The sequence below is a fragment of the Oncorhynchus gorbuscha genome, linkage group LG24, assembly GCF_021184085.1.
Source record: "Oncorhynchus gorbuscha isolate QuinsamMale2020 ecotype Even-year linkage group LG24, OgorEven_v1.0, whole genome shotgun sequence".
NCBI classification, from domain to species: Eukaryota; Metazoa; Chordata; class Actinopteri; order Salmoniformes; family Salmonidae; genus Oncorhynchus; species Oncorhynchus gorbuscha.
In genome coordinates this window covers 25,426,242-25,438,559 of record NC_060196.1, presented here as the reverse complement: position 1 = coordinate 25,438,559, position 12,318 = coordinate 25,426,242, and the positions used below count along the sequence as shown (strand labels likewise).

The 12,318-nt window shown below is 45.0% G+C and overlaps 1 protein-coding gene across 2 annotated transcripts in view; it reads left to right on the top strand.

Moving 5' to 3' along the window:
• Positions 1 to 2,161: 2,161 nt before the first annotated feature.
• The window catches only part of LOC124012840 (sodium/hydrogen exchanger 3-like), a 47,483-nt gene continuing 37,326 nt past the window's right edge, over positions 2,162 to 12,318 (top strand). Inside the window, exon 1 of one of the 2 annotated variants that reach the window (XM_046326836.1) lies at positions 2,162 to 2,525. In XM_046326836.1, coding sequence (XP_046182792.1) covers positions 2,276 to 2,525 — 250 coding nt within the window. In that variant the 5' untranslated portion in view covers positions 2,162 to 2,275. Of the gene's footprint in view, positions 2,526 to 8,811; positions 8,863 to 12,318 lie in introns of those variants that run through there. The other variant, XM_046326837.1, reaches the window with a different exon arrangement.

Sequence of the window (12,318 nt, the reverse complement as noted above, 5' to 3'; positions counted from 1 at the left end):
AGGTGTGCCTTGTTAAAATACACAATTGCTTTCCTCTTAACGCATTTGAGCCAATCAGTTGTGACAAGGTACAGTTAGTATACAGAAGATAGCCCTATTTGGAAATAGACCAAGTCCATATTATGGCAAGAACAGCTCAAATAAGCAACGAGAAACAACAGTCCATCATTACTTTATGAAGATCAGTCAATATGGAACATTTCAAGAAATTAAATTGCAGTCGCAAAAACCATCAAGCACTATGATGAAACTGGCTCTCATGAGGACTGCCACAGGAAAGGAAGACCCAGAGTTAGCTCTGCTGCAGAGAATACATTCTTTAGAGTTACCAGCCTCAGAAACTGCAGCCCAAATAAATGCTTCACAGAGTTCAAGTAACAGAAACATCTCAACATCAACTGTTCAGAGGAGACTGCGTGACTCAGGCCTTCATGGTCGAATTGCTGCAAAGAAACCTCTACTAAGGACACCAATAAGAAGAGACTTGCTTGAGCCAAGAAATACGAGCAATGGATATTATTTGAGATTTTTGGTTCCAACCTCTGTGTCTTTGAGACTCAGAGTAGGTGAACAGTTGATCTCTGCGTGTGTGGTTCCCACCGTGAAGCATGAAGGAGGTGGTGTGATGGTGCTTTGCTGGTGACACTGTCTGTAATTTATTTAGAATTCAAGGCACACTTAACTGACTTTCCAAAACTATAGTTTGTTAACAAGAAATTTGTGGAGTGGTTGAAAAACGAGATTTAATGACTCCAACCTAGTGTATGTAAACTTCTCACTTCTGACTTTTATAATTTAAAACTGCACAAATTGATGTACCAATCCCATATTTCCCCTTTAGTGGATTTAATTTAAATAATGAATACATCAGACAGCCACAAGCTCACATCAACAACTCTCCAATCCATTAATTCGGAACGACAAACTCTCTCTCTCGCTCTCACACACACTGTGCGATTGACAATAGAATATACATAAGGTTAGAAGTAGAGGACGGCCTGATGCAAGGTGCACATTGGATTCATGTGATACTGATCACCTAAACGGATCTCATAATGTTTTTTGTCTTATATTTATGACGTACATATCTCATGACTTACCATCTCTTAACTCGTAGTCAGATTAGTTTTGGGTGATGGGAACACGCTTCCATAGAATTCTATCATTAACTTTTGAAAAACTAGGCCAGAGCTGTAAGTGTTCTTCCTGCAGGGGTGTCATGCACCCTGGAATGGCGGGGGTCCAGGGGGGGGCTAGGGGCTGTCTGTATCCTCCTGACTGCTTTTTTATAAAGATACTACATTTTATCTGGGAAAAAGATTTGAAGGAATGTGAGTTTTATTTAGTAATTTCTTGCTTTTCTAAAGTCTACCAACCTTGCCAGCAGGCATGCCGGTTAAGATAGTTAGACAAGCTGCTTCTTGGTAGCTAGTTATGAGATTGGGAGATTGGGAACTTACCTGGGCTAGCTAAATTTTAATTTAATTTTACCTTTATTTAACCAGGCAAGTCAGTTAAGAACATATTCTTATTTTCAATGACGGCCTGGGAACAGTGGGTTAACTGCCTGTTCAGGGGCAGAACGACAGATTTGTACCTTATCAGCTCGGGGGTTTGAACTCTCAACCTTTCGGTTACTAGTCCAACACTCTAACCACTAGGCTACGCTGCCACCCCAACTTCATAAAATTGCTAGGTGGCAAGAAGTGCTAGAGAAACACAAATCTGAGGAGCCACATGTCCCTGTGCCAACCCCAAAATAAATATTGGGCCCCCTCAGATTTTTGTTGAATCTCTAACACCTTCTAGCCCACTAGCAATTTTATGAAGTTGGCTTTAGCTAGCCCAGATAGCTTCCCAACCTCATAACAAGCTACCAAGAAGCCATTTCAGGCTATCAATCAAGTTAGAGTAGCTAGCTTGTCTAACTAGCTTAGCTTAGCTGGCGTGCCTGCTGGCAAGGGTGGCAGACATTGGAAAAGCCTCTGGTGTCCTGAGCTAGTGATTACCAAGAGGGTGGCAAGGTGGGGCAAAACCTCCGTCCCTGCCGTTGAAGAAGTGGCCCAACTAGCTGGTCCGGCTAAAGAGTGGGAGGAGCTTTCATCTGTAGTGAAAAGGTGTACTCTAGCCTGAGTGAGGACAGAGAGGAGCAAACATACTTAGGGCCAGCACTGAAAATCCAGAGACGGTGAGAGAGGACAGAGAGGGAGGGAATGAGAGACAGACACCAAGATTGATCAAAGAGCAAAAGATTTGAAAAGCATCCAGCTCCAAGATGCCAGCTCTATGGCACTCCACGTTCTTCCTGGGGATTGTGCTGCTTGCCATCAGTAGGCCCAGCCTGGCATCTCAGGCAGGTAATGATGACCGTCAGATGGGCACAGAGCACAGGACTGACAAGAGCACAGAAAATGGAACAACGAACCTTATCACCACCCTACCCATTGTCACCTGGAACTGGCATGAAATTCAATTCCTGTACCTGATAGTAGTCTGGATCCTGGTCAGCTGGCTCTGCAAACTCGGTGAGTACCATGCATGTACATCCCCGTCCCCAGGCTACTTATCGTTATAGCACTTCATCGTACCATAGATCACGTCCCCTATTCACTCTCAGAGTTATAACAGATGTTATAAACCAAGCCAATGTCAGTTTAAGACCGCTGACTTTACACTGTCATGACACAGCCAATTAACTGTGTGTTAGTGTAAAATTTTACAGGATTTATGTGTTTCGACAGGAAAGCTGAGGAAAAGTTTGGTAGAGTATGGCAGGTGATGATGTAATTTGTGCTAATGTGTATGTAGGTAGAGATGTGAGTTATGGAGTTTCAGCTTTTGAAGGTGAATGGTTAAAGGTAATGGAGCATTCACAGTTGTGTTGACACGCGAGACGTTGGTTACACTCTGTGTATAGGTACATACACATGTGGGAGTGTGTTTTCCAAGTATACAGCCTTGATGTGTTACTGGCAGATAAAGACTTCCATATAGATTCAGGTATGGCTCTGCTTGCAGATACACTGAAATGTAGCTGGTCATTATTCCCTTCAAATGACCCTATGCCGACATCTGTGAAACAGCTCCTCAAAACGTAACCGCAGCATTTACACTGGTGACTCTGAGGAGTGCTTATCAAACCGTGATAATGTAAAAGTCTCGGATAGACCCCAGGATGGGTTGTGTCTGGTCCCTTTCCATTTAATTTGTCTACACGAATAATGGGTTGTCTGTTAATGAGTCAATGCAGAACTCTACAAACATGCTTCAATTCAATTATAATAGTAATCCTTCACCGTTTTGCAGAATGTTTCTGTAAAGAATGAATGGCTTTTAACCCTGGTACCTAAGCATTTTATATTGCACAAGAGTTGTGGTCTACTGTAGACAACAGTGTGTTTTCCCCATAATGGGAAAAGCACTGGCATTTTTCTTCCTCCACAGATGTATGAAGCTTGCTTTCTTCCATCCTCTTCTCCACCAGCTCTCTGTCAATTTATTCTGCTTGATGATAATTGGGGACAATGGACCATGTCTAGTTGGTGTGCTTAGTACAGGGGGCCAGGATGGTGTCATACCTCCTCCAGTCAGTATAAATATGCTGTCACGTTCTGACCTTAGTTCCTTTGTTTTGTCTTTGTTTTAGTATGGTCAGGGCATGAGTTGGGGTGGGCAGTCTGTTTGTTTTTCTATTTTGTTATATTTCTATGTGTTGGGCCTAGTATGGTTCTCAATCAGAGGCAGGTGTCGTTCGTTGTCTCTGATTGAGAATCATACTTCGGTAGCCTGTTTTTCCCATTTTGGTTTTGGGTGTTTATTTTCTGTTTCCGTGTGAGTGTTTGTTGCCACACGGTTCGGTTTCGTTCGTTTCACGTTTATTGTTTTGTAGTGTTAAGTACATCGACAAAATCAAGAGAAAACTGCAAGACTCAATAGAAGACCAAACAAGGAACAAACCAAAAAAGACAGGCTTTTGAAAAATTAACTATTTTTCATAAAATTGTACAGTTATCTTAGCTAGCTGAATTGCTAGCAGAATTGTTTACTTGTTGCTAAGCAGTTGCTAGGGACTCTCCTGGAAGAAGCTAGCTAGCTTACAAAGAATAACAACAAAAAATATCTAGTTAACAGAAGAAAGGAAGACAAAATAAGGACAAAAGAAGGACAGAGGAAAAGGAAAAGAAAGAGGACAACAAAGTGAAACAGTCAGCACTTCTATTGCAACTGCGTATTTCGTCGTCCTAACGTAGTCTACACTGCTATCTGCGCAGCAGCTAGCCAGCTAGCAAACGTCCACCGTCTACCGAATATCAGCACTGTAGAAACTATTACACTCAACTGAACGACTTGATTAGTGTAGTGTTAGCTAGCTACATAGTTGTCTTTGCTGTCTTCGTATCCAAGATAATTGTGTAGTTTAGAGCGTGTAGTCTTAGAGTGATTATCTTAATTTACCGAGGTTAGCTAGCCAGCTATTTGTCATCCTTAACGTAGGAGACACTGCTAGCTAGCCAACAGCTAGCCAACGTCTACTGAATAGAACTTCCGCACTCAACAACCCGGTCGCATTCCGCTTCGCTCCACAGGTAGTATCACATTTTTAATTTCATTTCATTACAGCACAACGGTTTGATTTGTTTGATCGTAGCTAGCTACATAGCTAATTGTGTAGTCTAGAGCGATTTTCTAGGTTAGCTAGCCAGCTATTGTCGTTCTTTTAACGCAACGTAACGTAATCAACACTGCTAGCTAGCCAGCTAGCCCCCGAATAGCAGCACTGTAGAAACTATTACACTCAACGGAACGACTTGATTAGTGTAGTGTCAACAACGCAGCCACTGCCAGCTAGCCTACAAAGTCAACAACACAGCCACTGCCAGCTAGCCTACTTCAGCAGTACTGTATCATTTTAATCATTTTAGTCAATAAGATTCTTGCTACGTAAGCTTAACTTTCTGAACATTCGAGACGTGTAGTCCACTTGTCATTCCAATCTCCTTGCATTAGCGTAGCCTCTTCTGTAGCCTGTCAACTATGTGTCTGTCTATCCCTGTTCTCTCCTCTCTGCACAGACCATACAAATGCTCCACACCGCGTGGCCGCGGCCACCCTAATCTGGTGGTCCCAGCGCGCACGACCCACGTGGAGTTCCAGGTCTCCGGTAGCCTCTGGAACTGCCGATCTGCGGCCAACAAGGCAGAGTTCATCTCAGCCTATGCCTCCCTCCAGTCCCTCGACTTCTTGGCACTGACAGAAACATGGATCACCACAGATAACACTGCTACTCCTACTGCTCTCTCTTCGTCCGCCCACGTGTTCTCGCACACCCCGAGAGCTTCTGGTCAGCGGGGTGGTGGCACCGGGATCCTCATCTCTCCCAAGTGGTCATTCTCTCTTTCTCCCCTTACCCATCTGTCTATCGCCTCCTTTGAATTTCATGCTGTCACAGTTACCAGCCCTTTCAAGCTTAACATCCTTATCATTTATCGCCTTCCAGGTCCCCTCGGAGAGTTCATCAATGAGCTTGATGCCTTGATAAGCTCCTTTCCTGAGGACGGCTCACCTCTCACAGTTCTGGGCGACTTTAACCTCCCCACGTCTACCTTTGACTCATTCCTCTCTGCCTCCTTCTTTCCACTCCTCTCCTCTTTTGACCTCACCCTCTCACCTTCCCCCCCCCTACTCACAAGGCAGGCAATAAGCTCGACCTCATCTTTACTAGATGCTGTTCTTCCACTAACCTCATTGCAACTCCCCTCCAAGTCTCCGACCACTACCTTGTATCCTTTTCCCTCTCGCTCTCATCCAACACTTCCCACACTGCCCCTACTCGGATGGTATCGCGCCGTCCCAACCTTCGCTCTCTCTCCCCGCTACTCTCTCCTCTTCCATCCTATCATCTCTTCCCTCTGCTCAAACCTTCTCCAACCTATCTCCTGATTCTGCCTCCTCAACCCTCCTCTCCTCCCTTTCTGCATCCTTTGACTCTCTATGTCCCCTATCTTCCAGGCCGGCTCGGTCCTCCCCTCCCGCTCCGTGGCTTGACGACTCATTGCGAGCTCACAGAACAGGGCTCCGGGCAGCCGAGCGGAAATGGAGGAAAACTCGCCTCCCTGCGGACCTGGCATCCTTTCACTCCCTCCTCTCTACATTTTCCTCCTCTGTCTCTGCTGCTAAAGCCACTTTCTACCACTCTAAATTCCAAGCATCTGCCTCTAACCCTAGGAAGCTCTTTGCCACCTTCTCCTCCCTCCTTAATCCTCCTCCCCTCCCCCTCCTCCCTCTCTGCAGATGACTTCGTCAACCATTTTGAAAAGAAGGTCGACGACATCCGATCCTCGTTTGCTAAGTCAAACGACACCGCTGGTTCTGCTCACACTGCCCTACCCTGTGCTCTGACCTCTTTCTCCCCTCTCTCTCCAGATGAAATCTCGTGTCTTGTGACGGCCGGCCGCCCAACAACCTGCCCGCTCGACCCTATCCCCTCCTCTCTTCTCCAGACCATTTCCGGAGACCTTCTCCCTTACCTCACCTCGCTCATCAACTTATCCCTGACCGCTGGCTACGTCCCTTCCATCTTCAAGAGAGCGAGAGTTGCACCCCTTCTGAAAAAACCTACACTCGATCCCTCCGATGTCAACAACTACAGACCAGTATCCCTTCTTTCTTTTCTCTCCAAAACTCTTGAACGTGTCGTCCTTGGTCAGCTCTCCTGCTATCTCTCTCAGAATGACCTTCTTGATCCAAATCAGTCAGGTTTCAAGACTAGTCATTCAACTGAGACTGCTCTTCTCTGTATCACGGAGGCGCTCCGCACTGCTAAAGCTAACTCTCTCTCCTCTGCTCTCATCCTTCTAGATCTATCGGCTGCCTTCGATACTGTGAACCATCAGATCCTCCTCTCCACCCTCTTCGAGTTGGGCATCTCCGGCGCGGCCCACGCTTGGATTGCGTCCTACCTGACAGGTCGCTCCTACCAGGTGGCGTGGCGAGAATCTGTCTCCTCACCACGCGCTCTCACCACTGGTGTCCCCCAGGGCTCTGTTCTAGGCCCTCTCCTATTCTCACTATACACCAAGTCACTTGGCTCTGTCATAACCTCACATGGTCTCTCCTATCATTGCTATGCAGACGACACACAATTAATCTTCTCCTTTCCCCCTTCTGATGACCAGGTGGCGAATCGCATCTCTGCATGTCTGGCAGACATATCAGTGTGGATGACGGATCACCACCTCAAGCTGAACTTCGGCAAGACGGAGCTGCTCTTCCTCCCGGGAAGGACTGCCCGTTCCATGATCTCGCCATCACGGTTGACAACTCCATTGTGTCCTCCTCCCAGAGCGCTAAGAACCTTGGCGTGATCCTGGACAACACCCTGTCGTTCTCAACTAACATCAAGGCGGTGGCCCGTTCCTGTAGGTTCATGCTCTATAACATCCGCAGAGTACGACCCTGCCTCACACAGGAAGCGCCGCAGGTCCTAATCCAGGCACTTGTCATCTCCCGTCTGGATTACTGCAACTCGCTGTTGGCTGGGCTCCCTGCCTGTGCCATTAAACCCCTACAACTCATCCAGAACGCCGCAGCCCGTCTAGTGTTCAACCTTCCCAAGTTCTCTCACGTCACCCCGCTCCTCCGCTCTCTCCACTGGCTTCCAGTTGAAGCTCGCATCCGCTACAAGACCATGGTGCTTGCCTACGGAGCTGTGAGGGGAACGGCACCTCAGTACCTCCAGGCTCTGATCAGGCCCTACACCCAAATAAGGGCACTGCGTTCATCCACCTCTGGCCTGCTCGCCTCCCTACCACTGAGGAAGTACAGTTCCCGCTCAGCCCAGTCAAAACTGTTCGCTGCTCTGGCTCCCCAATGGTGGAACAAACTCCCTCACGACGCCAGGACAGCGGAGTCAATCACCACCTTCCGGAGACACCTGAAACCCCACCTCTTTAAGGAATACCTAGGATAGGATAAAGTAATCCTTCTCACCCACCCCTCCCCCCTTAAAAGATTTAGATGCACTATTGTAAAGTGGCTGTTCCACTGGATGTCATAAGGTGAATGCACCAATTTGTAAGTCGCTCTGGATAAGAGCGTCTGCTAAATGACTTAAATGTAAATGTAATGTAATGTGTTCAGTTTGTCTTTTAATAAACGTTATGGACACTTACCACGCTGCGCATTGGTCCTCCGATCCTTCTCGCTACTCCTCCTCAGAAGAGGAGGAAGAATGCCGTTACATATGCACTGTAAAATGACCTGTTTGGACTGTAGAACATTTGAACTGTTGCATACTTCACCTCCTGTGAACATCTACATGAAGTAGAGAGGAGATTCAGCAACTCTTGGAGGACAATGGAAGTGCGTAAAAAACATGATTTTACCTTTAACAATAAATATTTTATTTACTTTCATTGTCATGCAAAAGTTGCTGAATCTCCTCTTTACAACTCATGCACCTTGGTTGGAGAGTGAGGTAGTAGTGATCACTTCCCTTAAGATCTACTTGCAAGAACATGATCAACTAATAAATTGTTGACTGTATTGTTTTTTCATCCTCTGTCACAAAACACAACCAGGCTATAGCCACGTTTATACCTGGTTCTAATGTGCAACCTTTGTATTGATCACACTCTGACTGTGCCTACATTTCTAGACAGGAGTGGTGTATACGATTAAAAGACACATTGTGATCAGATCTTCTAAGTGTAAACATATAAGATTAGGGCAAGATCAGGACGAAGGACGCTGGCTAGTGGCAGGTATAAACAGGGCTTCTGAAATGAATTCCCAGCCTATTGTCCTAGTTTTGGTAGGAATGGATAGAAGAGGAATGACTGATTAGCCTAACCTATGAGGAAGGTAAAGTGTCATGCCCTGACCTTAGTTATCTATGTTTTATGTATTATTTTGGTCAGGGTGTGACAGGGTTGGTATGTGTGTTTTTGTCCTGTCTAGGGTTTTTGTATATCTATGGGGTTTTAGTATGCCTAGATATATGTAGGTCTATGGTGGCTTGAATTGGTTCCCAATCAGAGGCAGCTGTTTATCGTTGTCTCGGATTGAGGATCCTATTTAAGTTGCCTTTTTGTGGGTTGTCTATGTGCAGTTGCACGTCAGCACTTGTGGTTATAGCTTCACGCTCGCGGTGTTTGTTTAGTGTTCTTCATTTAAATAAAGAAGAATGTATTCATCTCACACTGTGCCTTGGTCTCCTCGTTATGGCGAACGTGACAGGAAGACCCAAGTGCAGTCTGTGTTTATTGTAACAACAGGGGCAGGCAAACGACAGGTCAAGGCAGGCAGGGGTCGATAATCCAGAGTTGGAGCAAAGGTACATGATGGAAGGCAGGCTCAGGGACGGGCAGAGTGGTCAGGACAAGCAAGGGTCAAAAACCAGGAGGACGAGATAAAGAGAGGCTGGGAAAAGACAGGACAAACGCTGGTAAGCTTGACAAACTGACAACAGACAGACAGAAAACACAGGTATAAGTACACAGGGGATAATGGTGAAGATGGGCAACACCTGGAGGGGGGTGGAGAAAAGCACAATGGCAGGTGAAACAGATCAGGGCCTGACACAACCTAGGGTTGACAACTTGTCATGGACTGATTTCTTGTATTCATCTAATTCAATCGTCACAAAAATCTCCTGGGCCGTCTTCACTATTTGACAGGAGGTAACTCCAGTCCAAACTGGAAGGCTGGCAGTCCTGATTAGTAATCTGTAAAGAGACCTTAGAAAGAGGGGTTTCCCATGGGTAGAACATCAAAAACATATTTGGCAGTGGTTACTTATGGAAATGTGCTATAGAAGTATTTTATTGCAGGCGTAACGTCATTTTACACAATGATGAAAATGTAAAGGACATTACAAAGCACATGAGTATTCTGAGGTTGCTGTAGGTCGCCTTCAGCAACCTGTAGGTCACCTTTTAGGGCATTAGCAGAAACGCAGAAGGGTTAAAAGAACACCTGAATGCTATAGCTCGTAGTAACTCAATTGCAACTGGTATGAACTTCGCAAATGTTAAATATACACTGCAAAGATACAATTCCACAAGAATATGTAGTGTGTCTACAACTTCAGGCACAAAAATGCCATTTGTTTAACCTTTCCAAGACTGAACCTTTCTAATCAGGTGTTAAAATGGCATACTTTTACATGCTTGATACAAATCATTAAAATCCAGACAGAAAATATTTACACAAGAAGCAATCTAATATCACACACAGTCAAAACTCTCCGTCGTTAAGTTCACCATTCTGCGATTCTCACTGTTAACATGGGACTCAAAGGCCATAATCATGTTTAACATTTTAAAGGCTAAACAGCAGGCTGTGCTCTGGTTAAAATGATACATTGGGACATTAGTTCATTTACATGGCTAATAGTGTGAATTGATGCATGCCATATTTTCCCACCCTATTTAGCCATGGAGTTAAACATTTGCCTGTAAATCAAGTAGATAATAATAAACCCGCCTCTAATGTATGTTAAAATAACATTTGACTTATTTACAATGTGTGCAAGTTAGATTACTCACCGGGTCTGTTATGCAGATGCATCCTCGAGTGAATGGCTTCAGTTTCACAACACTTCCAGCTGTTACGCCTTGTTAAGTCCAACAGGCTTATGTGAGCACTGTGTTACATTGACTGCTGAACAAGTCACTATATGTACACATATACTGACACATACTGACGTACTGACTTATGACTTATTCACTTGTACACATATTACAAGCTATGATAGCAAAGTGTTCCAAGTTAAGGGTAGCCTAGTGGTTAGAGTGCTGGACTAGTAACCGGAAAGTTGCAAGTTCAAAACCCCAAGCAGACAAGGTACAAATCTGTCGTTCTGCTCCTGAACAGGCAGTTAACCCACTGTTCCTAGGCAGTCATTGAAAATAAGAATTTGTTCTTAATTAACTGACTTGCCTAGTTAAATAAAGGTAAAATAAAAATAAAAAAATCAAGTTTCAGTTGGATTACCTGTGTCACCTGTGTAAGGAATATTATTGGTTATGCTGATTGAGTACAGTACATGTCCAGTGACAGTGTAGTTTTAAGGAATTAAAACACATCCTAAATAATGTCATGATGCCTCCGGACCCAAACAACATCGTCACTATGGAGTTCACCAGAATAGTGTTCTCATCACAAATACATGCCATTGTATACTACTTGATATGTTTCTGTTGTGCACTATATCAATTACGTTAACATACAAATACGTATCCACAGATTTCTTGTCCCATGTACACACACCTGCGTGAGAATGTGGGCATGAAACACCTCTCTGAGGCCAGGCAAACAATGAACTGAAATTACACACCAAATGTAAAAACTTCTCATTTGGCTTGAAAGCACAGATTAGTATGAAGTTTCCTCCTTGAGAGTGGCATAGTAATCTCTGCCCTTGATTGAGTACAGTAGAGACTGAGAAACACAGAGAGTCTCTGCCTTTGAGTACAGTAGAGACTGAGAAACACAGAGAGAGTCTCTGCCCTTGATTGAGTACAGTAGACTGAGAAACAGAGAGAGACTGCCTTTGATTGAGTACAGTAGAGACTGAGAAACACAGTCTCTGCCCCTGATTGAGTACAGTAGAGAGAGAGAAACAGTCTCTGCCCTTGGCTGAGTACAGTAGACTGAGAAACAGAGAGAGACTCTGCCTTTGAGTACAGTAGAGACTGAGAAACACACAGAGAGAGAGAGTCTCTGCCCTTGATTGAGTACAGTAGACTGAGAAAGAGAGAGACTCTGCCTTTGAGTACAGTAGAGACTGAGAAACACAGTCTCTGCCCTTGGTTGAGTACAGTAGAGATTTTTTGCAGCATTATTTATTTAGTGAAATGCCAAGCAGAACTTGCTGCTGGGGGCAGCGTTGCTGACTTGCACCATGGGCCTAGTGGTTGAGGGTATGGAGGTGGGAGCACCCCATGTGTCGCATCCAGAGTCAGGGGTGGCGGGATCGAACCACAGCCAGGCTGGAATGGACCATGGGTCCAGCCTGTCAGGGATACAAATTGTGACTTATGTGGTACCATTTGGAAGCCCCCTACCTCATTATCCTACGAATACTGGTGGCTGGGGTACCCAAAATGGGTATGCGGTCAACTTTAGGGGTCTTGAGGATCAGCTGCAGATTCACTGTTAGACAATGATCATTGATGCATTGTTTGAATTGAGTGTTTTGAACTTTTGGGGAGAGCAGTTGTGATCAAATTAAAGCTTTAAAGATGAAACAATACTACTCAGACTAAATCCAGGGTTCACTTCTGCCACAGTTTAAAGTAATGTTACAGACACAAA